This window comes from Sorex araneus, chromosome 10, assembly GCF_027595985.1.
Source record: "Sorex araneus isolate mSorAra2 chromosome 10, mSorAra2.pri, whole genome shotgun sequence".
Classification (NCBI taxonomy): Eukaryota; Metazoa; Chordata; class Mammalia; order Eulipotyphla; family Soricidae; genus Sorex; species Sorex araneus.
In genome coordinates, this window is record NC_073311.1 from 36,535,697 (window position 1) to 36,562,349 (window position 26,653).

The 26,653-nt window shown below is 44.8% G+C and overlaps 1 protein-coding gene across 2 annotated transcripts in view; it reads right to left on the reverse strand.

Moving 5' to 3' along the window:
- TMCC3 (transmembrane and coiled-coil domain family 3) overlaps nucleotides 1–26,653 on the reverse strand; it is a 310,336-nt gene that overhangs the window by 73,553 nt on the left and 210,130 nt on the right. Inside the window, exon 1 of one of the 2 annotated variants that reach the window (XM_004602745.2) lies at nucleotides 8,689–8,932. The exons of the other annotated variant lie outside the window; for it this stretch is intronic. Within the exon in view, the coding sequence (XP_004602802.1) occupies nucleotides 8,689–8,766 (78 nt within the window). The 5' untranslated portion in view covers nucleotides 8,767–8,932. Of the gene's footprint in view, nucleotides 1–8,688; nucleotides 8,933–26,653 lie in introns of those variants that run through there. 2 annotated transcript variants of the gene reach the window in all.

Genomic DNA, 26,653 nt, shown 5'->3' on the forward strand with positions numbered 1-26,653 from the left:
CTTAGCCCTACTTCTGGATGTGGTTCTGGTGTCCACAGGCACTAGCAAGTGGCCCTTCTCCAACACTCCTACCCAGCTTCCCAACACAAACAGGTGTAGCCCGTGCTCTTTAAGTAAGCAACACTCATAGTACAGAAGAGGTTCGCAGAGAGAGAGATGCACAGGAAGGGAGCTTCAGAGGGGGAATTCTAAGATAAATGCACACAGAACATTGTACTCCATGACTACTACACCTAACCTATGCATTTTCCCAGTACTTTATCCTAGAGGGTGGAAGACCAAGGCAAATGTGAGCTAATTTTGCAAACAATTGATTAAACACACACACACACACACACACACACACACACACACTAAAAAAAATCTTAGGGAAGAGTTTCAAAAAGTGACAGTGAATCCAGCACAGCAAAGTTGTTTCATAGATGAATTGCTACCCCTCCTTCACCCAAATCAGAAATTAAAATTCAAAAGGAGCCTGGTCTAACAATAAATCATTCCCATTCATTTTTTTAAAGTATAGAAAATTGACAAAAATGAAAATCTGTGCATCAGTTCTCTACTGAAAATAACTGTAAATTCTTATTACCCAGATTTTTGTGAAGCTCAAAATGCATATATACATACATCCTATGTATATTTAGCAATATACCTGATATTTTAAAATCCTTAAAAGCCATTTCTGTTGAAAGAGGGATCCTTTAATGACAGAAACCAGTCAGACGGTGAGTTTTAATAGAATATGTTAGCTACATAATTTCACTGGGTAGAAATTGGGTAGATGTCACTTTTCTGCTTCTGCAAACGAGAGGTCTGGGATTAATGCTAGCATTCCCTTCCAGTTCTAACATGGTGGAAGCTTTGAGTCAAACTTTCCAGTGCTCCACCTTGCCCAGGAGGGGCACATCCCTCGGTCCTGTGTAACTCCACGAGATCTGGTGAGGCCAGATTGTGACTCAATTTCCACCAGGAAGCACTACCTCATAATGTCCCTCCACTGCTCACCCTGGGCTGGATGATGTTCCTTTGACGATGTTCTGAAATCAAGAGCTTACTTAACAGCCTTTGAAAGATTTTCCCAAATGACTGGTAAAGATTTTATACCCTTTGCATTCTAAGAGGCTCACAAATGATCAGTAAATCATTCAGGTATTTATAAGGTCAGTGCACCTCTATGCAAGGGGCAGGCTCGATACTGGGTCACTGCACCGAGGCAGGGAGAGAGCACAGGCTCATGCGCCCCAGTCAGCTTCTAGCCTGGGAGCACGAGGTCCCTCCATCCCGTGCACCACTGGATGGAGTCCTTGAGGCTGCCAAGCCCATCTGGATAGGCCCTGGTGGTCCCTGGCACCAAAGGGCTCAAGCATCACATCCTGGGCTCTGGCACTGAGCCAGATGCCTGGCTGGCCAAGTTTCACCAGGGGTCATCCCAGGGCCCTTAGAGCCACTGACCTCACCCCCCAAAAACAGGATTCCTGAACACCCAATTTGGCTCCGGTACTGTGCACAGCTTTCGCCCAACGTGCTCACCGCAGAGGCAGATGGCAGGGAAGTGGTTAAAAACAGACAAGCTCTGGACTGATATCAGGTTTATCATCTCCAAGCCTCTACTACCACTTCCTAATCGCCACTTGGACAAAGTTATTTTTGTGTGCACATCAAGGTGCACTCATTTGAAGTGGTTAATGGTGTGCTTAACGAAGAGTAAGAATATGGCACAGGGGCCAGGGGGGGTGTGCTCGCCTTGCACCTGGCTGAGCTGGGCTCAATCCCTAGCACCACATATGGTCCCCCAAGTCCCACCAAAAGTGATCTTGGAGCACAGAATCAGGAGTATGTCCTGAGCACAATCATTTGTAGCCCCCAAACAAAACAAAACAAAGATAGACTACAGGTTAGCTATTACTGCAGCCCCCACACAATATTTTTCCAAGTTATGTCCCATTTGCCATTTTACAGAACAAACCCCATAAGAACACTATGCTTTCCTTAAAGTAGTGTCCATCGTCCCCCTCCCCTCCTCCCCCCGCCACACACACACAGCGCACCCATAGAAGCAACCATAGAAGCAATACAGGATCTTAAGCACAGATCCTGTATCCTGGTGCTCCTCATCTCATTCTGATTCACAGCAGTGATTCATGGTTCTCTTCCTTCCCGCTCAACACCCTCCTCACTGAAAACATTAAAACACAATTAAGAAACAGCAGGGTTGGGAGCTTCAGGCTCTGTGGAGCCAAGACACGGGCCATTTCCCGACTGAGGAATGGGACAAGTTTCTGACCTACACAGCCGCCCTGGAGACTCAGCCAGTGGTTCTGAAGCAAAAACACATCTTGATCCAACTTGGTTGCAAGCTGTCCTGATGTTCCACAGAGGACCTGACAAGGGGGTGTGCTGGTGGCGGCGAGCGATGCATTCCCTTGAGTGTGTGCACACAGCAAAGCAGAGTTCAAACACATACACCACACAGACACACACACAGACACACACAGACACACACTCACCACTGTCAGCTCATCTATCCTGATCTAAGAAAAATCTGTCCTGACACAGTCACCATTATTCTCTTTCCGTTTAAATAACTCTTAGATAGAAACAAACCGCAGATTAGAAATGCACTGGAAAACACTCAGTTTAACTCTGCCCAGTCAGTGTCACCTACATGGGGAGTCTGTTCCCTCTAGCAGTGGATCTGCTCAGGAGTAAACAGGCGATCTGGATGTCTCAGACCACTGCCTGACCACTGCCACATCCGCTGCCAACAGTGCTCTGACAGCCTCTTCTCCTGGACTGCCTTGGCCATTATTCATGGACAATTCTAGCTTGAATTCCAGACCACAACACACTCAGAGGGACTGCAGGTGCAACCAGCCCCTGCATAAACTTCAAGAAGGTTAGAGGCTTTTTTTCTTTTTAAATCTTTAAGATCACTGCTTCCTCAGGCTAAAGAAATAAAAGAAGGGGATCTCAGCTCAATTCCTAGCGCCCATTATAGTTGCCTCAAGCCTTGCCCGAAGGGCTCTTTCCCTGAGCAAAACACCAGGAGTAAGACAGGAGTACCACTGGGTGTGGTTTAAAAACCAAAGCAACAAAACAAAGATCATCACTTCCTCCGGTAAAAGAAGGGTACTTACTGGGGTCACCAGTATATATAAGATACAGGTAGCACTGTAGCACTGTCATAGCACTGCGGTCCCGTTGTTCATCAATGTGCTCGAGTGGGTACCAGTAATGTCTTGTTGTTACTGTTTTTGGCATATTGAATACACCACGGGTAGCTTGCCAGGCTCTGCCATGTGGGCAAGATACTCTCTCAGTAGCTTGTAGCTTGCCCGGCCTTTCAAGAAGACATTAAGCTCCTGCTGTGCTTCATTCATCATATTCTCTCCCAAACCCCCGCTTTTTGGGTCACACCTGGAGATGCGTAGGGGTTACTCCTGGCTCTGCACTCAGGAATAAATCCTGGTGGTGCTCAGGGGACCATCTGGGATGCCAGGGATCGAACCCAGGTTGTCTGCATACAAGACAAATGCCCTCTCCACTGGGCTATCACTCCAGCCCCATTCATCATATACTTAATTGCTTGAATAGCAGCTAGCACAGGGGAGCTACTCAATGAATGAATGAATGAACGAAGCGCCCCATCTCCAAGTGCCAGTGTGTACAGTTTATAAATGTGTCCATGATGAATGTATAAACAATGTGATGAGGAATGTGTGTGAGAAGGAGATTCAAAATGCTTAAGATGTGTAGGAAAAACATCTAGTGTACCAATCACAACATAGCACTACTATATATTGAGTTCTTACTGTGTACCTGACAGTGCATAGACATTACTGCTTTGATCATTGTGATGCCCTCTGATATAGGAGAGAAAGTGAAACTGAGGATTTGGGGGTCCGCACTGGGAATAAGCAGTACTAGGACAAGAACTGTCTTCCGGAAGCAACTCCCGGAAGTGAAAGAGATTCTGCAGGCAGAAAAGTCTGGACTTTGCAGGCAGGACAGGAGAAAAGTTGATGGAGTAAGTGAGAAGAGGAAGCCAACACATCAGCTTTCTTGTCCTGAGGTACAAAGTGACCAAACAAAGATGGGAGATGATGGGGGTTGGGGACATGGGAGGAGGAACTAATCCCAAAGAAAAGTCCAAGAAAAACCAGAGAATGGAATGGCTGAGACTAGAGGTGAGGTGGGGAGGCATTTGCAGTGACTAATGTCCTGCACAGGATGCTATCAACAGCATAAGCAAATTCACATATAGATTTTGAAAAATACATATACAGTGCTGAGGACATACTGCCTTTAAAAAAGAAAAATCTTTCTGATGTGATAGTACAGGGGGTAGGACACTTGCCTTGCTCATGGCCAACCAGGGATAACGGGGACCACATGTGATTCCCCTGAACACTGTCAGGAATATGCCTCGGCACCACTGGGTGTTGCAAAGAACCAAAACATTGAAAATATAACAAACTATCTCTTTCTGAAGATTCACAGCCAGGCCTACTTCACCTCTTTAAACAGAAAACCAGGTGCTCCAATACGGTAGTTTGCCCCAGCTGGAAAGCGAGAAGACCAGACAAAAGCCAGGACTTCTAACCCCTGAGCCCCAGGGTTTCACCCCAACAGCCCAGCAGCCCAGGGGGAACATTGTCAGAACATTTAAAATTAGAACCAACAAAAATTTGATTCACACATGATTAACAAAAAATGAGTTACTGTATAGAAAGCTGGCTGTCTGTATTCTTCAAATGATGATAGGTTCTAACTATCTAGGGCATGAAAAGGGGGGAGAAGGTAGGATTCTAATTATGTGTACTTTCTTTAAAAGCAGAGGGGGCTGGAGTGATAGCACAGTGGGTAGGGGGGTTTGCCTTGCATGCGGCCAACCAGGGTTCAATTCCCAGCATCCCTTATGGTCCCCTGAGCACCGCCAGGAGTAATTCCTGAGTGCATGAGCCAGGAGTAACCCCTGTGCATCGCCGGGTGTGACCCAAAAAGCAAAAGCAAAAAAAAAAAAAAAAAGCAGAGGCGCTTAAGTGATCTTGCAAATATGTACATTTCAGAATTTTATTTAGCCAGATGAAGTTTCAAGATGTGAGTGATCCTGCCTTGTCAGCTTAGAGACCATCACAGAATTCATTAGCTATGTTACATTTTCACAGAAGGTGTGGGGGTGGGAGAATCTAGGTTAGTCCACCTGGCTGTAAAAATAGACCTCTGCCACGTTAAAATAGTGCAGCGTTTCATTACCATTCCAGCCTCCGGGGGCTTCAGGCAACTCAGAGTCCTGTGTTTCTCTGTTATCTTAACATGCTATCAATTCAAAAGATACGGACAATTCAGTAATCAATAACTTGATCTCACAGTCTCGTCTCCCGCCCGGAGGAGGGGGTGGGGAATTCCACTTTTCTGAAAAGTTAGCAACCTTTCACAGGTGCCTGTCATCACCCCTCCTGTGAAGTGCATTCAGCAGGGGCCAGTTTTGTCAAATGAGTTCACAAAATCATTCACATCCTAAACCTGAGAGTTGACTGCCAAAGAGAGGATGCCAAGGCGAAATTAAGTTCTGGATGTTGTCCTTTCGCATCACAGACTTGGAGGGAAAAGAGAAATGTCTTGATAGTACTATCTAAAGGAGTTCTGCAGAAAAGTGCCCGCCAGAGAGGCAGGTGGGGCAGGGTGGGAAGTGGGAATATTGGTGGTGGGAATTGTACAACGGGAAGAGATGGGTGTTGAAACATTGTATGACTGAAACTCAATCATGTATCTCACGTGATATGGTGATTCAATTAAAAAATTTTTAATTAAAAAAATTAAAAAATAAATAGGTTCTGTAGATGAAGCACCCGAATTGGCTAATGGGCTACTTTCTGTGAATGGAAGCCACTGCTCATCTCTTCATCACCACTCCCTGGGTCACCCCTAAGGGCAGGCTCAAACTACTCCCATGTGAGAAAAGTTCTTAGGAGTTTATGGAATTTCCACGTTTTTTGTTGTTTCATTTTTGAGTGACACTTGGTTATACTCAGTGATTACTCCTGGTAGGGCTTGGGGTGAGGGCAGGAGTTCGGGATGCCAGATTGAACCTGGCTCAGCTGTGTGCAAGGCACACCCTACTTGCTGTATTATCTCTCCAGCCCTCACCCACTAGGTCACTATCTCAGGCCTACAAACCTAAAAGCAGACAGTTTGGAGGCGGTAATAGGGACCACGGCCTGTCTACTAGGAGGTAGACAGGCCGTGGTCCCTATTACCTAGTTTCTTCTAGTTTTCACCAGACTTCGTTTACTCCGTAAACTCTTTTAGAGTAACACCTATGTATAACACCACTTTACTGGTCTGTTTAAGACACAGGGCCAACCAAAAAAATATACAATTGACCATCAAACCCAGTTAAGGACCTCTGTGCAATTGAAAATCTGAATTAATTTCTGACTCCCCTAAAGCTTAATCCCTAAGCGCCTACCACTCACTAGAATTCTTACTGGGAACACGAACAGCTGGCTAATACCTAGTTGTGCAGACTATATGTATTATATACAGAGATCTTAGAGTACAGTGAGCTAGAGCAAAGAAAATCACCAAGGAAGAGAGTCTGTGCGGATTGATATGAGTTTACAGCATCTCTTTCTTTACGAAAGAAACTATGTGGAAGCAGCCCAGGGCTGCACAGGGCCCTTGTGGTTTAAGGGCCAAACTGCAGTAAAATCCTCAGTTGTATCTGAAAGAAAACAAGACACCCACTTCGCAGCAGGCTGTGGTATTTTAACAGCAAAGATGGGTGTGGAAATAGAACAATGGCTAGTAAGGCAGAGACAACCTTGCAATTAAGTTACATGCTTGCTCAGCCACTTTCTATGGAATTAGGTGAGGATCAGACTTTCTCAGCACCATTTTACAAGTTAGGAAGAGGAAGATTTTGCCAGATTGTTTAAGTGAGTAATCAGCCCGCCAGCCCTCACTGCATCACCGCTGTGCCGTGAAACCCCTCTTCCACTTTTTTCAAGTCTGAAAATTCTTTCCACTGCAGTATTAACTTTACAAACTCCCCCAACTGCAAAAAAACTAGAACAGAGCACCTTTCTTCGGTGTTAACTGTTAACTAGGCGTTATCCTTCAGAAACTTCTAACTGTAGGTCACCAAAGATCTTTCTTCAGTGTGCTTTGCTGGCTATTTATTTTTGTGTCACACCTTTAAGCAAATGCAAAATAGAAGAGAACTCTTTAGGGGTAAGAGGAAAGTAGATCTAAGAGGATAAGCATTATTCCACAAAATATATTTAATTTGGAAAACCTTAGTTATCCAAGAGCTGGGGAGACAGAGCAAAGGTCCAGTTTGATCTCTGGCACACTGCATGGTCCCAGCACTGCCAGGAGTGATGCCTAGCAGCACTTCCTGCCGGGTGTGGCCTCCCCACCACAACTAATTTTTAATTATTCTGTGAACTTGGTGAACAAATACTAACTTAAAAAAAAATAAGAAAAGAAAAGTGGTAAACATATGAGGACCAGTTCCTTCACTTCTGGAGTAAGTAATTATGATTGAACATCAACATTCCCGTCAATGGTAATCCTGTTACCATTGCTATTTCCCCGCCGTGGGGGCCTCCAGATTTGGAGGCCACAGGCCAGACTGGGCACGCCTCTGCCTCCGTGAACTTTATACACCGAGGCAGGCACAAGTCCTGAGATCGCACTGTGCGTGGAGAAGAATTCCGAGATCTCTTGCCAGAACAAACGCCGGTGTGGAAGAAGTCGGGTCCGAAACGGCTCTTAAAGCAGCAAGGGGACGCTCAAACAACCCAGGAGGGTAGAGGTATCCTAAAGTAGTTGATGGGGCGGGAGTGTGGGGGGGGGGGGCGCTAAGAAGCGGGGAGAGCGGCCAAGGTATCCCGAAGTCGGAGCGGAGCTGCAGGGCCGGCGCTGGGGGGTTTCGACCTCGGTCTTGATCTTGAAGCAATCCAAAGCTCGTCTTTTGCAGCACGCTCAGAAGAGCTATTTTCGCGCACAGCCAAAATCAGCAACAGCAAATTACACTGCAAACAATGGAGAGGGCGCCTGCTCCGCCCGGCTAGGAACTCCGGAGAAGCATCGCCAACACTGACTTTGCACTGGGGCAGAAACCCGAGCAGCCCCCCGCGGGTTTTCTACTAGCCGGGGCGCCGCGCGCGACTCCGTCCACCTGCTCACAGCGCCCCAGACTGAGAAACTGGGACGATGCGACAGCGGCACAAGGGACAGGAGGTGGGCATGGTGGGGGTCGTGGGGACCGTCCCACCCGGCGCTCGGTGTGCCGCGTCGGGGCGGGATTCCCACGCTGCGGGCGCACCCTGCCGGAGAGGGCGCGGGTGCGCGGGGTGCCCGGCAGACCCGCTGTCCCGGGCCGACGCGCAGGGACCGAAGAGCAGCGCAGAACCGGAGTCCCGGAGGGTCCGCGCTAGCCTCTGCACCCCGTCGAACCTGGGGTTGGGGGGTGGGGTCTCGGAGTCGGGGACTGGACTCCGACATCCTTCTTGGGCTCTAACAGAGTCAGACAAACCTGTACCCCGAGCGGTAAGGGAGCAAGGTAGCAAAACAAGGGGGGTGAGGGGCGGCGAGAGTTAGTCGACGCAGGCGTCCAAGCCCACCCGGCCTCGCCCCTCATCCCCGGGCGCTGCCCCGCGCCACCAAACCCGCGCCTCTCACCCGGTTCTTGCAGCGGTGGTGCCGGCCCGGGTCGGAGTACGTCCGGTCCACCGTGAGCGCAGTGTCGCTGCCCGGCATCTCGGCGCTAGCGCGGGGAACTTTGCAGCGTCCACCGAGCCGCCGCGCCACCCGAGATCGGCCGTGCTCCGGCTCGCCCCGGAAGACTCGGTCGAGGGGGCGGCGCGGGCTGCTGCAGCTGTTGCCTGCACCCGAGCGGCCGCGCTGCGCTGCGCCGCCGCCGCCGCCGCCGCCGCAGCTGCGGGGTGGGAGGGAAGGCGGGGCCGAGAGCGAGTCTCCGCCCTCTGCCTCCAGCCCCGCCCCAGCCCCGCCCCCGACTCCCTCGCCCCGCCTATCCCAGCGCGCGCCCAGGCACCCAGCCCCTCCTCCGGGGCACTATCTCCGCCTCCCTCCTGCCCACGCGGAGAACTGACTCCGCCCCCTCCCACGCTGCCCCCTTTCTCCTCAAAAGATGAGCGACGTCTACATTTTTTTTGTGGACTGATGTGTTGGTGACAAAAGGTGGCTTTCTGTTAAGATGATGTTGCAGTCTGCCTTAAGGGCTTCCTTTTGGATGAACAACTGAACGGCAGTGCTACAATTGCTTCAAAAGGCGCTTACTGGCTAGGCCCCACGTGCCAGACCCTGGACTAGGCACACGAAATTAAAAAATAATAATAAAATAAAAACACGCAGCTCATGTATGTTTGTTTTTGTGGTTCACTGGTCACAGGACACGCTCCCACAGAACGATCCTTCTTTGGGTATGTGCTTTTTTTTTTATTATTATTCTGTATCTCTTAAGAGGCTCGCTTTCATGTGGTGAGCCACTTTGAAGTCAAGGAAACTTCGTTTTCGGATTCCTTGTTTCCAGAGAATAGTTTCTGTTCCTGAGGAATTTGGAGTCTAGAAAGCATCAAAAATAAATCAAGTTCTCCAACCCCACCTTCGGAACACCTGGTCTGCTTCTGGGGGCGGCTCTGAGGGAAGTCTGGGGTAACTGTCGCAAGGTGCAGTTGCTCAGAGAGGGGTTAGGTGCAGGGAGGCCTGGCTAGAAGGAAGCAGGAACGGGCTCCTGGCTAGAAGGAAGAAGGAAGGGGCTCTTTTCTTTTCACAAGGTTAAGCAGAGGGGGTGGAGCCCGCTGAAAGGAAAACATTGAACATCATAACAAAGCACTCGGGACAGTTCACGTCAGGGATGGAGGGTGTGTCATCAGCAACAGAAGCACCTGCAGGAAAAAGGAGGTGGAGATCACTCGTGGAGGGCTTTATTTCCAAGGCACGCAGCTTTGTTTTCCAGGTACCAGGCAGCTGCCTGAGGGTTCTAAACACTATTCACAAGGACTGAATAACTGTGTTAGAATGGAGATGTAGAAGGGTGTTTCTGATAGGCCTGTGAAGTGTGGCTTAAGGACGGCTAAGAAGGGGCTGTGGTTCAGTGCCTAAAAGGAAAGTAAGAGAGAGAAAAGTGTCTGCCCTAGAGGCAGCCTGAGGGGGCGGGATGGAAGTAGGAGGGGAGATAGGAGGAAGGGAAATTGAGGACACTGGTGGTGGGAAAGGTACACTGAGGAAGGAATGGGTGTTGGAACATTGTATGACTGAAACTCAATCTTGAACATCTTTGTAACCGTATATCATGGGGATTCAATCTCAAGTGGAGGGGACTGTGGTTTAGGAGGTCATGGTAATGACTGAGAGAAACCTAGATAATACACCCATCCAGTGGAGTGTTAAGTACCGTAACAATATAAAAAGTGTGCAGAGTAAAATGCCTGATTTTTTGCCATCAACTGGAAAAGAATATAAAATGTTCTCACATAAATAGCACATTTCTGTAAGGATAAATAAAAAATTAGAAAAATGTACAAGAAACTTATGGCAGGAAAGTGCAATAGAGTAGCTAGAAGGCACAGATGGGAAAGATTTTTTTTCACTACATATGAATTTTAAACTTCCCTATATATTAAAATTCATTTCACCCAGGGGGCTATGGTTAAATTCACATAAATGGAGGGGGGTATGGAATGAGACTAGGAGGGGAAATGGGTAGAAAAAGGAGATCCCAGGAAGGAAATAAGGTTGAAAGAAAGGCAATGGTCAGAAAGATGGAGGAACACTGATTTTTAAGTACCCTGACTGAGCTTGGGAGATAGTACAATTTTAGGGCAATTGCCTTGCACATGGTCAGCCAAATTTCCCCCATCACTACATAGGGTTCCCTGAGCAATGCCCCTAGTGATCTCTGAGCACAGAGTCAGGAATAAGCCTGAGCACAGCCAGGTGTGGCCCATAGGAACAAAAAGTAAGATACCCCTGTATCCTATGTGTATATGCATGTACACTCAGATACAATCACACATGTGCTTACTGCACACATTACACCAGGCCCAAAGAATTTTTCAATGAAGTTCTTTCAAAGCAGGAAGAGATATTAAAATTGTGTGTATGCTTGTGTGTGGAAGAGAGAAAGAAAAGACAGAGGAGAGTTTAGTGAGTATAGTTAGAGAAGGTCTAAGTGAAGAGAAAAGTAGCTTGAGAAGATAACAAAAACTTTCAGACAATAGGAACAGCAAGTACAAAGGCTCTGGGGCAGAAACATCTGGGGTGTGTGGTTCAAGAAAGAATGAGGTCAGAGTTCACTGGAAAGACAACTGGAGATTAAATCAAAGCCATTGCCGTGGGTTAAATGATGTTGGGCCATTTACACCATTTCAAGAACTTTGGCTTTAATTTTGAGTAAGATGTGAAGGATTCTTTTCCACAAGCGATCTAGGGGAATGATTTTTCTTTTCACTTAGGAAAAAAATAGATCCCTACTTCATGCCATACACAAAAAAATCATGTAAAGACCTGAAGGAGAAAAAAAAAACACTATTTTTAAGATGTCAGTGAGATAGCATAAAAGGTAAAGCACTTGCCTTGCATGGAGCGATAGCAACGATGACCCTAGTTCAAAGTTCAGATACCACATATGGCTCCCTGAGCACTGCCTGTGGTGACTCCTGAGTACAGAGTCAGGAATATTTCCCGGACATGTCTGGATGTGGCTTCAACCCTCCCAATCAAAAATGTCAGAAGAAAATTGGTGAATACTATTGTCTCAAGTCATAAAAAGCAGGTCACACCAAGCATAAACCACAAAGATCCAAGCATTAAAAATGCAAAACTCCTGATTCTGAAGAGAAAAATAATGAAGTTAAAAAATAAGTCACAGAGCCGAATTTTAAATTAATACAGATGAGAGGCTGGAGTGATAGCACAGTGGGTAGGGCGTTTGCCTTGCACGCGGCTGACCCGGGTTCGATTCCTAGTATCCCATATGGTCCCTTGAGCATGGCCAGGGGTAATTCCTGAGTGCAGAGCCAGGAGTGACCCCTGAGCATCGCTGGGTGTGACCCAAAAAGCAAAAAAAAAAAAAATTAATACAGGTGAATTTCATGATATTGAGAAATAAAAACAGGTCACCTACACTCACAGGCAATCAGTAAGATTCTGTTCGTGTAAAGTTAAAAATATGAAGAATAAAGAACCTATTTTTTAGGACAAATGAGAAAGCAGAGCATACTAAATACAGATTTCAGAACAATATTTATCTCTGGTGGGAGGATGCAGAAGGATTTAATAGGCGAGGTTACAAAGGACTTAGAAGGAGAGGTTACAAAAGTATAAAAAAATGATGTAATGATGGGGCTGGAGTGATAGTACATCGGGTAGGGCATTTGCCATGCACTCGGCCAACCAGGGTTCAATTCCCAGCATCCTGTATGGTCCCCTGAGCACCGCCAGGAGTATTTCCTGAGTGCAGACCCAGGAATAACCCCTGTGCATCACCGAGTATGACCCAAAAAGAAAAAAAAAGCTGTAATGAATAATGCAACAGATATGTGTTCATTCTCTCTCACACACAGTTTATAGTGATTTGAAAATTAAAGGCAATTGACTCTTAGGGACAGAGGTAATAATGACATCCTATTCCTGGAATTCAAGTCACCATGGTATTCTCAAAGGAATAAAAACAAATGAGTACTTACATAAGTAAGCATGAAGCTTGACACAAAGGGAAGAGTTTGTTATTCAGTCATTATGTCAATTAATCATATAAAATCATTCTGAAATTCTATGAAAGTTTTATATCTAAGTTTTCTCCCCATTTATTTTATTTTATGTCTAAGTTTTCTCCCCATTTATTTTATTTTCTTCCCCTGCTACTTAGGACAATAGGAAAGATAGATTGTGGCTGGGAAATTAGTATAGCAGATAGGGTGCTTGCCTTGCACACCCGGGTTCAATTCCCAGTACCCCATATGGTACCCCGAGCCTACCAGGAGTGATCACTGAGTGCCAAGCCAGGAGTAAGCTCTGAGCACTGTCATGTGACAGGAAAAAACAAAAGAGGAAAGATAGATTTTGTGTGTGTGTGTGTGTGTGTGTGTGTATGTGTGCTCTCATACAATTTTATAGGACCAAACTTATGTGAAGTCTGGAGTGAAGATTATGTGAAGATAATCTTATGTGAAGATCAAGGACTTTGGTTAGTGTGTCAATAGTTATCTACTTTCTATTTCTATTACTGTCTTGGTGTATTGTGTTAAAAAAAACTATGCTAGAAATGAGAATGAATTAAAGCAGGAGGAGAGAGAGTGCAGAAAAATAAGAAAATAGAGAGGGGAAGAGTGAGGAGAGAGTGAAGAGTGAAATTAGCAATGAGGAGAGACATGGGGGAGGTGAGAGAGGAAGAGAAGAGAGAGAATTATCTTCTGTTAATGGGAGAATTATCCATGTTCTGATATCTCTAAAAGCCTCTTTCTGCAAAGGTAATGAAAAAAATCACACTTTGAAGTAACAAACTGAGTCAGAACAATTAGGAATTTAGTACAAAGGTACAAAATCTAGGGTACGAAGTAAGAATTCACTTCCGAGGTGTAAATAGCACAATAGGCAGTGTATGCTAAGCACCAAAGATGTGGAACAGGAGTTTAATACTCTGAAGTTAGAAATGGTGAGGAAAGACTTCCTAAAAGAGGCCAGATGACACTGGCATTGGAGTGCCTACTGGTTGTCTGCCTAAGCAGCACACAGACCCTTATTCTTTAGTTTCTAGAATTTTCTTTTGAGACCTATCCTTGCTATACCCTTCTTCTACGTAATTTAAACACTGTTGAGGTGGGCATGTACCACACCGGTGGCTTACACTTGAATGTGGCTTGACAAAACTGCAGCCGAGGCTTTCCAGGTTTGGCCAATCATGAGGCTGTGGTTTGTAGGATAGAGCCACATAACCAGTCTGGGCCAATTGGAGTCACAGTTGAGATTTCAATCAGAACTACTGGGGAAGAGCTGTGCCTTTTCAGCTGGTAGAAGGTAAGTCTGCTGCTGAGGTGGACATCCTGTCAGCATACTAAGATAACCTCACTAAGGAGAGAACAGCCAGGAGAGGAAACAGGCTCATTACTGCATTATTAGAGCACCAAATTCAGATTTTTCCCATTCTCTATCGCTCTATGATAAGTCACTCTAGAGTTAAGCTCATATTGGCTTTGAACAATTTATTTACTCATGGTTCTGCAACACACATGAGCGTCCAAAGCAAAGGGAAGGAGGGTACGTTCTGATTCATGTGACATTGGCTGGGTTCCAAGATGGCTTCGCTTACATGTCAGCACCTACAGGACTGGCAGTGGCTCGCCTGAGCTCTATCACTATTTTTATAGTGTTTATTTTATAGCCCTGCATGGTTTAGAACTGCCTTCTCCTCAGAAGGGTTTCTTTCCACAGTGATTAGCTTCCAGGAGAATAAAGCAAAAGCTGCTAATCTTCCTGAGGCCTAGCTTGGAACTAGTAGGATATGGCTTCTGTCACATTCTGTTGGCCCAAATGAGTCAAAATCCAGGTAGTTCAATAGCTTGGAACTTGGCCTCACACACTGGGGGAAAGTCATACCAAATGGAGAAGGGAACACCAAATAAAATGTGATTGGAGATCCCTCGTGGTAAGGGAAATGTGTGCTGAAAGTGGACTAGTGACCGAACATGATGGCCACTCAATACCCCTATTGCAGACCACAACACTCAAAAGGAGAGAGAGAGAACAAATTGGAATGCCCTGCCACAGAGGCGGGGTGGGGTTGGGGGGATGGGACTGGGAGGTGGGAGGGATACTGGGTTCATTGGTGGTGGAGAATGGACACTGGTGGAGGGATGGGCTCCTGAACACTGCATGAGGGAAAAACAAGCACGAAATGTATGAATCTGTAACTGTACCCTCACTGTGACTCACTAAATAAAAATAACAATAAAAAAAGATTCAGGTAGTTCAGTGGGTAAAGTGCTTGTTTTATACACGCCTGACCTGGGTTCAATCCCTGGCACCACATATGGTCTCCCGAGACTTCCAGGAGTGACCCCTGAGCACAGAGCCAGGAGTAAGCCCTGACCACTGCTGGATATAGCCCCTAAACAAACAAAAAAATTTCAGCCAACACTCAAAAGGGAGAGAAAATGTTATCTTTGAAAGCAGTGGTGGAGCAGTAGGTGAAGCCAGAGATGAAGTTGCTGACTGTCCTCTATTTAAATTATTTTTAAATTAAAAAAATTTTTATTGAATAAAAAAAACTGTGAGATACACAGTTACAAAGTTGTCCATGATTGGGCTTAAGTTATATAATGTTTCAACACCCAACCCTCCACCAGTGTACATATCCCACCACCAATGTCAAGTGACCATCGTCTTGGCAGTTGACAGAGGAGGCCAGATATGACCAGACCTTTTAAGTTATAGGAAACAATATATTCCTTTTTTTTTCTTATGCCTGTTTCAAGAATGCTGATAACTACCACATTCAATATGGATGTGGATCGAGAGAAGACAAAGAGAAGCACCACGTTTTGAAAGAAGGCAAGAACTATGGACAGCATGAATGGAGGAAGAGTGGGCACAGCAATCTTGTGGGTTGCAGACTTTTCTCAGCCCACTAGCTAGAAACATGTTCTTGTCAGACCTTGCCAGATAACTTCTTGCTTTTCATTAGTTCAGCCTATACTTCTTAACGGCTGCGTGCAAGGCAAACCCCCTACCCACTGTGCTATTGCTCCAGCCCCTATACTTCTCTTTTTAACACCAATGTCAGAATATCTTATTATTTTCATGATAATTTATTTATGCCCCCCTCCAAATGTGTTGTAGGTTACCTGCAGGAAAGGTCTGCTAGATAAGAATATGTGCATTTCATTTCTGAAAGTTCCTAACAAAGTATCATATATTCAGTACATGCTCAACTGAAAGTATCATATATTCAGTACATGCTGGCTGAAAGAATCAACAAAAAAGGAATCCAACCTTTATTAAATATCTACCTATCATCCAGACACACGGATTTAAAAAAAATAAGAAGGGTATAAGGAAAATCTAGCTTTTGTCCTCAAGGGGTTGAAATGAATAATATATAAAGGTGAGGATTTGCTGAATGATGAATGTGACCCATTTTTAGACACTAAGTAGTCACTGAAGCCTATGAATTTTCCATTTATTTACTGTGTGCCTTTGCTGATGGGCTCAATTCTTAATGCTGGGAATGTAAAACCAAGACGTGGCCCCAGCCTGAAAAGTCAGCCCAGCAAGACTGGAAGATACTAGTCAACAAAAAGTTGCTATGCATGTGGAGCTAGAGAGATATCACAGGGGTTGCCTTGCATGATCCTCAGCACCCCATTTGGTCCCCTGAAATCTACCACGAGTGATCCCTGAGAAGAGAGCTAGGATTAAGCCCTGAGCACAGCTGGATATAGCCCCCAAGCAACAAAAAAGACAACAAAAAGTTTCTATATACTCAGTTATGTCCTTGGTACACAGTAGACAAAGGAAGTGAGGGGATGAACCTCATCTTCACTTTAATATTTCTGACTCATCACAATATTACAGAAGGGACAAAGGCAGAGATATACAGATAAGTCTGATTTTTAAAGATGAAAATGTAATAATGGAATCCTCTTAAAAAGGAAAATGTATTTCCTTTCATATTCCATTTTTATTTAAAAATAGAGGAAACTATTTCTTTTGAGGGAATGATTTATAAAATAAAAGATACAATAAGCTTCTCCCCCATACACACACTAGGTATTAAAGAACAGAGAAAGAAAAAAACAAAATAAAAATTTTAAAATTAATTTAACTTACTTGAGGTGAATGCATGCTGGTAAGTGTGTGTGTGTGTGTGTGTGTGTGTGTGTGTGTGTGAGAGAGAGAGAGAGAGAGAGAGAGAGAGAGAGAGAGAGAGAGAGAATATTTATATTGAGGATTGGAAGCGTCCAGTCCTGGTACAAATATGAGTCTCTTATTTTACCCACCTGTTTTATTGCCAACTGGAAAAGACCACCCTTCACATTCATATTTAATTTTTAACAGAATATTTTTGATAGGAAGGTAAGAAAACAATTACTGCTATTCATTTAGCATTAGCCATCATCTGGCACAGAATCCCCAAACATCCACTCAACAAGGTTTTTAGAAAAACAGGAAAATGGAAAGATTAAACTCAAACTGTAAAAGTTGCATTCTAATATTTCTTTTTTCAGCATAATGCAACCACTTCATGCTATTGATTTCTCAGAGCAATGAATCATAAAAAAGGAGTCTATAGGAAATCTTCAAGTATTTTAGAAACTAGGTATTGGGCTCAATATTTGCCTTCCCAGCAGACTTGAGGTTACATTGAAAAGTACAAAAATATTTTTTAACCCCATCAAAATGAAAAACATTTGCTCTGTGAAAGACCTTCTTAAAAGGATGGAAAGACAAGACATAAATGGGAAGTAAATATTTGCAAAACACAAAATACAAATACAAAATTCACCCACAAACAAGCTAGTTGAATTCTTATCTACAATATGAAAGATCTCTCAAGTGGTCTTTAGTGAAAAACAGAACAATTCAACTAAAAGGGGTAGATACAAAGGATGGAAACTCACATCTTAAGAGGCTACAACAAACGTCAAATAAACATATGAAAAGGTGTTCAACATTTAACTATTAGGAAAGCACAAATTAAAACCCTAATGAGATAGCACTACATACCTATCAGGATGGCTGAAGTAAAAAGAGTGACGCCATTCAATAGTGTATAGAGTAAAAACTAGATATATTGCTGGGGGAATGTAGAATAGTTATAGACTCCAAAACTGTTTGGCATTTTCCTATAAAATAAGACATGAAAAGACCATTTGACTCAGAAATTACACTCTTAGGTATTTATCACAGAGGAGAAAGAACACGATCACAGACCAAAAAAGTTCATGAATGTCCATTAACGGTTTCATTCATAGTTATTGAAAAAATACTGGAAACTGTCCAGCTGTCATTCAACAGGATAGGGTTAAACACACTCTGCCTTACTTCCTACAGACCACTACTCAACAATAGAAAGGCGCAACCAACTGTTATACAAAAACGTGGATGAGTGTTGAAGGAAAAATGCTCCTGAAAATAGCCACTCTCCAAAGGTTACATAGCATAGGCATTCATGTAGGTAGCATTCTTGAAATGACAAAATTATGAAAATGGAGAAGAGGTTGATGGTTGCCATGGGGCTTTGACTGTGTGGGAGGGGAGGAAGTTGCAGAAGGGAGGGTGGTGTGGTTGTAAAAGGGCAAAACCAGGATGCAGTGTTCTTGAAGTGTAGTGAGCAACTCCTGCAGATTCTGTCATTGCTTAATGAAAATATGTTCTCCTGGGCCGACTGGGCACAAAATGGAATCAGCTAGAGCTCTTTAGAGATCTGCTTAATTAGCTCAGTCTTGTGCAAGTAAGCAACTCGGTGGTTATCCTGAGTTCAACCCCTAGCAACACACATCCCTGCCCATATGGGGTGTAACCCCAATACTGCTGGAATAGCTCCTACATGTTTAAGAAATGTCATTTAAAAATCCAACACTGGTATCATATAAGGATGGAATTCTACCTTGACTATGGTTGGGGATAGGGGACCATCTCATGTGATGGTCCATCTCAAGCTACAGAGAACTAAATACATATGTGCATATGTGTGTGCACACGCATGCACACACATACACACACACACACACAGTTTCCCCTTGAATAGCATGAGTTTGAATAGGAGGAATCCAGGGGCTGGGATGTAGCTCAGCAGTGGGTGGCACACACACCATACATGTGTAAGGCGCTGGGTTCGATCACCAGCACTGCAAGGCAAATAAATGAACTAGGGGAGATGGGAAAGGAAGCTCACTGAAATGCCTATTTTCTTATAAGCAGACCATATCAAGTCATGGGTAAATACAATACAGAACTATAAACGAATCCCCTCAGTTGATTTCTTTTTTTTTCTAGTTCACTTTATTCTAAGAATACAAATAATACTCATAACATACACAATATACCAACAAGCTGTTTTATTATAGTTAAGGCTTTGGTCATAGGTTATTATGGGTTAGCACAAGTTCTGGAATGAAAGGTTATGTGCACATTTCAACAGTGGGGACCAGGAGGAGGAAACAATGCCAACATCTTCCCCACCTCTGCCCCTCATCTCTTCAAGGATCTGTACCATACCCCAAAAGAAGGAGGCCACCCCGCCTCCCCCCACCTCCCCCAGACTGTTCTAGGATGATATTAATAACAACAGAATGGCTGTACAACTAGTCCAGCTCTATGCTACCTGGGGGGAAACTGGTTAAAGGGTACAAGGGATTCCTCTGTATTCTTCCTGAAGGCTGCATGGGACTCACAATCATCTCAGTTTAGTGAAACAATGAATTTCAGATTGTGGTCATTTTCTACAGGAAATGCTTTGGGTTTGGGTTTGGGTGTGTGGTTTAGAGGCAGTGGGTTGGGGAAGGGTGGAGAACCAAGAATCAAGTAGGAAGAGGTGATAGAGGACATTTTTCCTCTAGAGCCTGTCCCCAGGCTTCCAATGTATGACTGTGGCCCCTTGGGATACCTGGGGTGGGAGCACAAGAAACCGAGGAGCAGCGGAGAGACTGAGGGGATCCTGAAGGGCACCTGCCCCTAACATGGGCAGTGAGTCCCTGTAAAACGAGAGCTCTGTCCGAATCCCCGTGTGGTGCTGGGTGCTGAGTTCGGTGCCTGACACTGAACAGGAATTCTCTGCCCTTTGAATCTGAAGCAGGAAGGCAGATGGGGCTTGGGGCCATGAGTACTCAGGGAATATTAAAGCCAAGATGGAGGGGCCCAACTACTTGCATGCAGCAAACTGGGGGTTCAATTCCTGGCACCCCATATGGTCTCTTGAGCCCAGATGGAGTGATTCCTGAGCACAGAGCCTAGAGTAAGCCCTGATCACCAGGTGTGGCCCCCAAACCAAACAACAAACAAAAATGCAAGATGGGATTTAAAGTTACTCTGCTATGAGACCTAAATCTGGTTTGTGGGCTCTGATAAGACTCTAGGGTGCCAGCACCAACCCAGTGAAGGCTGGACCTGACCTCTGGAGAGAAGCTCCAGAAGGAACAAAGGGTCGTGATCAGGACATGAAGGTGGACACCAACAGTCCCAAGCTCCTCCCCTTGACAATGCCTTAACAACAGACTTTTTCTTCATAGAAAACCTCTCTTGGGCTCAGTTTGAGAGAAACCTAGCAAATCAACTGCAAAGGCAAATGGGGCACCTCCCCGTTCTAGGGAGTGACCTGCATCTCCATCTATGGTGTGTACTCTCACCTTTCTCCCTTGGAGAAGGCCCTGTTCTCTTTGAACATTATTCTCTCTCTTTCCTTCCTCTTAGTCTCTAAATAAACTGCATTACTTCCTATTCGTCTCCTCCTGAAATTCTTTGCTGTGAAGGAAAGTGATCTTCCCAGAAGACCTGGCTGGAATGTAAGATTGCTTTAGAATTGCTCTTCCCTTTCTGCAAAGAGCAATTCTTTGCTCCAGCCTGGGTTCCAAGGCACCCCAACTTGGGTGGCAGGAAAAATGATATTCAGATGCAGTTTGATGACTGCCTGGTGGGACTGGTGAGATTTCAGGTCTGTACCATATAAGGGGCTCATCATAGATCCTCATCAGCCCTAAGTTTCCCTGGGAGATCAAGGTAGGTAGAGAGAAGCAGGAAATGGCTTCTGTCCTCCCCACTTCATGTAAGTCACCCACAACAGGTAGAAGAGACAACCGATCACTGAGTCCTGATGAGGTTCAAAGAGCATCATAAAGTTCATAGACTGGCTCTAGGTGCAAAGTGACCCATTATGTCCTTTAACACCATAGAGAACAGAGTCTCTGGAATACACAATTATCCAGAGTTGAGAATTCTACAGAATTTGTACCATGATGGGGTTCCCATTTTGATTGACTAGTTGGCTTCTCTGTTGTACATCACATGAGTGTTCCAGAACTAAGCTTGCTATAGTGTTGGTGGAGGTGAAGGACACGAGGAGGTGCTGGGTTGAGGATGGAGACAATAAGACAGTCGCAGGAGGAAGCAGACACTCTGGTGGAGGGTGTGGTGTTGGAAAGTTGCAAGGGTAAAATCCTATTATGAACAGTCCTGTAAGTCATAATGCCTAAAATTAAAAACTTTTCTATCACTGGAACAGGACACAGATTATAGCAAGAGTTTTTTTTTCCCCCCCTAATCTCTTGAGCCTCATATTTACCAGGAAAGGGTGTCACTGTCTGATTATGACCTGTGACTTTTGGCTGAAAGAGACAGAGGTTTCCCAGAAGTCCACAACAGGGTGAGAAAACAAAAGCAAATGAGCAAGAGTGCCTGACTGTGCACGAGGTAGGGGTGCTCCGTTTGTCGAAATCTGTAACTGGAGCTCAGACCTGGGGGTCTCCACTTCACTGAGTCACTGAGGACACAGTCTCTGGAGAACTCCAGCTGATTTCTTTGTGCCTGGCTGGCCCAGGAGAATTCTTTTTCATTATATGCACAGACTGAATCTGAAGGATGAGCGCTCGCAACACTTCAGGAACATCCTGTTCGTGAATTCACTTTGCATTTTATCAACTCTAGTTTCAAGATAAGGATAGGGGAAGATAAAAAGGCCCACACTCTGAACATAGACCAAGTGGCTGTCCCAGCAAAATGACTGCAGCCCTTCCTCTCTGCTCCAGTCTGCACATATGCCCCCCTCCTCGAACCCTGGCAGTATCTGTCTTACACTGGAATAACATTTGCTTATACAAAATGTACTGTGTAACTGTTGCAGTAGGCAGTGTGAACTGGTGACAGACCGCCATCACCCAGCGCTCGGTGCTGTGGCTTACTAGCTTAATAGAATCAACCTCACATTATTGTTGAACATTAAAGGAGACAAGATGTGTAAAGCACTTCCGAATAAGAGCCTAACATATCTCTACAGAAAACAAACAAACAAAAAAACTAATGCTGTCTTTTTGTGTATCTTTTTCTCCCTGTCTATAGGATTGCAAAGATTGGGGCTAGAGTAATAGCACAGTGGGTACAGCACTTGCCTTGCATGCAGCCAACTCAGGTTCAATCTCCAGCACCCCATATGGTTTCCTGACCCCACCAGGAATGATCGCTGAGCACAGGGCCAGCAGCAGCTCCCAGCATTGCTGGGTGTGCCCCACGCCCAAACAAAACAAAACAAACTGCAAGGATTTATGTTGTTGGTCTGAAAAGTGATGGATGAAGGAAGAGGATGCTACATCACACTCTCAAATGCAAAAACAGAATGAGAAAGAAAGAGGAAGTCTCTAGTTGAGCTTTAGGCCGAGACTCTAGTTGGAGAATAGCTAACTTCCCCCTTTATAGTTATCTTCAATTTCTTCTTCCTCCAGGCACCAGAGAATAATATTTCTTGTTGTTTTAACAGTGGCCACCTCTAGCGGATCTTAGTGGTCTGGGGCCACTCCCTGTAATGCTCGGCCAGTAGCACAAGGCCTCCTGGTATGAGCCTGACCTGAGGGTTGGGTACTCAGCCTGTTATGTAGTGCTGTTTGGACTTGACAGAGTTTGGGGGACACCAAAGCCATACTGGGTGTTTTGGGGGTCATGCAGTGCTAGGAATCAAACCCAGAGCTCTCTGTCAGACATATGCTCTATTACTTGAACTATCTCTCTAACCCACAGTGGAGGTTTGATGGGGTATTTTTGGTGGTGGTTGTGGTGTGTGTGTGTGCGCGTGTGTGTGTGTGCGTGTGTGTGTGTGCGTGCGTGCGTGTGTGCGTGCGTGTGCGTGCGTGTGCGTGTGTGTGCGTGCGTGTGTGTGTGTGCGTGTGTGTGCGTGCGTGTGTGCGTGTGTGTGCGTGCGTGTGTGTGTGTGCGTGTGTGTGCGTGCGTGTGTGTGTGCGTGTGTGTGCGTGCGTGTGTGTGTGCGTGTGTGTGCGTACGTGTGTGCGTGCGTGTGTGTGTGTGCGTGCGTGTGTGCGCGCGCGTGTGTGTGTGTGTGTGTGTGTGTGTGAGGAAATCACTTGAACTCTGACAAAACAATTCTATTTCTAGGAACATACACTAAATAAATAATACAATATGGGAAAAGTTTACGGACAAGATTGTCCATCAAATGGGTTCAGCATTTGTGGAAAACTAAATATGATCTATAAGGTTGTACATAAACCGATTATTCGTTGCTTATGAAAATAAAGGATTGATGAAATGAATTATGATTTAATCATAGACCTATTTCAGGATAAAAACACGGGAAGATGTTTAAGCAATGATGGCATTCCCCTCATCCCCAAGTTAGGAGAACCCTACCACACAGAAAAATTGAAAAGTATTCTGATACTTAGCATTGGCAATAAGAGGAACTCTTACAATGTGGAAATGGAAATATATACAGGTTTAACCCCTTGGAGGTATATTTCATCCTTCACACAGAAAAATGAAGGTATAGGACCTAGTCTCTCCTCTCCTAACTATATCATAAAGGAGACAAGTAAGTCATCGAGGGCAAGAAAGTTCACCCTGGTTACAGTCCCCATCTGGAGACAACACAACTGTGATGACTACAGAATGGGCAAATAAATTGTATAACAGTATTTTCCAAGTAATGTCAGTCTTCTGTTGCTGAAAATCAAATTTCAGCATAAAGATGCTAACTGTTTCCCATGGCCTTAACTTAGTCTACAAAGTAGAGTTTTTTTGCTGTATGTCATCAAAGAAAACAGACCAACATAGAGCCTACTCAAATGTCTGGTATGCAACAGATGCTGACACAGACTGCCCCTTCACCCCACCCCAACACACATGCATCCCCTCAAATAGTCAGGGCAAACTGGTCAATTGAACTATTTTGCTATTAACCAAAGTCCAGGAGGACTTTTTCACAGTTGGAAGTTTGCCACAAGTGGGAGTGGAGGCAGGCAGTTAGGATAGAGAAGGGACCACCATAACAAGAGAGTTGGAAGAATCACTGCGTGCTGAAAGTAGGTAAAGGGATAACATGATAACCTTTCGGTACCTGTATTGCAAATCATATGCCCAGAAGGAAAGATGGGGGGCGGGGGAGAGGGAGAAAAAGAGGTGGGGGATGAGAGTGGGGGGATGAGAGTGGGAGAAAGAGAGAGAGGGAGGGAGGGAGAGAGAGAGGGAGAATAAAAGTGCCTACCATAGGGGCTGGAGCAATAGCATAGCGTGTAGGGCATTTGCCTTGCATGCGGCTGACCCGGGTTTGATTCCCAGTATACTATATGGTCTCCTGAGCACCGCCAGGACTAATTCTGAGTGCATGATCCAGGAGTAATCCCTGTACATCGCTAGGTGTGACCCAAAAAGAAAAAAAAGTGCCTGCCATAGAAGCAGGCTGCAAGGTGAGTTGGCAGGAGAGAAACTGGGAATATTTGTGGTGGGAAATGTACACTAGTGAAGGAACAGGTGTTGGAACATTGTGTGACTGAACCCAATCATGAACAACTTTGTAACTGTGTATCTCATGGTGATTCAATTAAAAATATAAAAGGAAAAAAGTTTAATAAATATTTTGCTACTAGGAAGTAAGGGAAAAATCTATCTTCTCTTTTGTCTTCTTGTAATGTCTCTACAGTACTCTGTATAGAATCGGCAGGTGACAGTAGTTATTTAACCAAATTTATCTGCAATATTGGGGTGGGGTGGATAGTTATAGTGCTTAGGGTACCATATGGAGTACCATATGGACTACCATATGGAGTGCTTTTGGGATCAAACCAGGGACAGTCACATACAAGGAAGGTACCTTACCCTATGTACTAGCTCTCTGTCCTGCACCAGCAACTCTTAACTTTTATTTTATTATCTATTTATTTATGTTGGCTTCTGGGGTCACACCCAGGGATGCTCAGGGGTTACTCCTGACTCTGAATGCAGGAATTACTCCTGGCAGTGCTCAGGGGACCATATGGGATGCTGGGAATAGAATTCAGGTCAGCCTTATGCAAGGCAAATGCCCTACCCTCTGTACTATTGCTCAGGCCCTGCACCAGCAGCCTTAAACAAAACATCTCTAAATAATAGCCAGCTCCATTTTCTGGCCCTTTCTCTATGATGATGGTGATAGCATTTTCCCATTTTACTGAGTAGCAACCAGAGTTTCTGCCTAAATTAAGTGATTTGACCAGGGTACCCAGCTAATAAATAGCAAATAGCAGGAGTCCAAATTGCAGTTCTACCTGACTCCAAAACTCATTTTGGATAGATACATGTATATCCTTGAATAATTAATCTAACTTTACTAGCCTCAGTTCCCTTGCCTACAGATTGGAGATAATTACACTCATTAAACAATAACTGTCACTTAAGCAAAGGTTTGTGTTGGCACCATTGAGACAATGAGTGGGGAAGAATCTCAATGCATCTAGGAATGCCACAGTTATTACCTGTCTCTCTGATAATATTTAATGCAAGAAAATGATGAGCTTCCTTTCTCCTGCTTCTCCCAGTGTAATGAACATCCAGTATTCCTAATAACTCCAAAAAGAGGATCACCCATGATTCTTTATGATTCTTATTTGTATTCTTCCCATGAAGAGAAAACACAGGGTTTATCAAACTCAAAATTACATTAATACATTTTTATCCTCCACCTAAGGTTCCTTGTTTTTATTAGTTCTAGGTATCCTGAGACATTTAGTTTTGCATTTCATGCTTCACAAAATGAGGAATCTGTTCTTACATCACATTGGAAGCACGGGTTAGATTTCTTACAAGTACTTAGCAGTGTGAACTGTCCTAGCTGACAGTTTTGAAAGGTATTCTATAGTTCTATTGTCTCTTGTCACTTCTTCCCCATCAGCTGTGCTGATGCTCTCAGTTCTGACATCCCATTGACTTTCCTTCCGTTAGAAAGAATGCCTGCTATACCAAGTGCACAATTTTAAACATCAAATATAAACTCCTGGTGCTCACAGGTACCATGGTGCTCGAAGGCATACCAGCTCATGTGTACAAGCACACATGTAAACAAGGATGGTCTGAAGTTACCAGGAATGCTTTTTACTATTAGTGAGGGTTGGTGCAGAGAACTGAATCTGGGTCAGCTTCATGCAAGGCAAGTGACTATTTGCTGTACTACTGCTCTAGCCCTGGGGATGTGTTTTCTAAGGACTTACTTTAATGATGCTCACATGATAGGGTACATGGCACACATTTCTGCTTTAACCTACTGAATCAAGCCAGAAGTCCCTGTGGTCAAATGTTAGAACCTAAATGGAAATTAATTAATCTACGGAGGGAATCGGTTATGGTGAAAGGCACTATGCTCCTTTGAAGTACCTCCACAAAGCTGAAACCCAAATCCAGCAGAACAATGACAGAGCCCCACTGCCACCAAACTGCACTTCTCAACTTAATCAACTCACTTCCAATGGGGCTGCTGCCAACACAGGCAAAGCTCAGTACTCCCCAGGCACACAGAGCAGAGCTGCAGGAGTGGCCACCGGCATCCCACCCAGAGCATGGCCACAGAATCTGCCCCGTCGAGATGCAGCAGAGGTCCCTACCCTCCTGTAGTTTGCAGCTAGAAAGTGGAATGTCTTCCCTGGCTTTAGGAAAG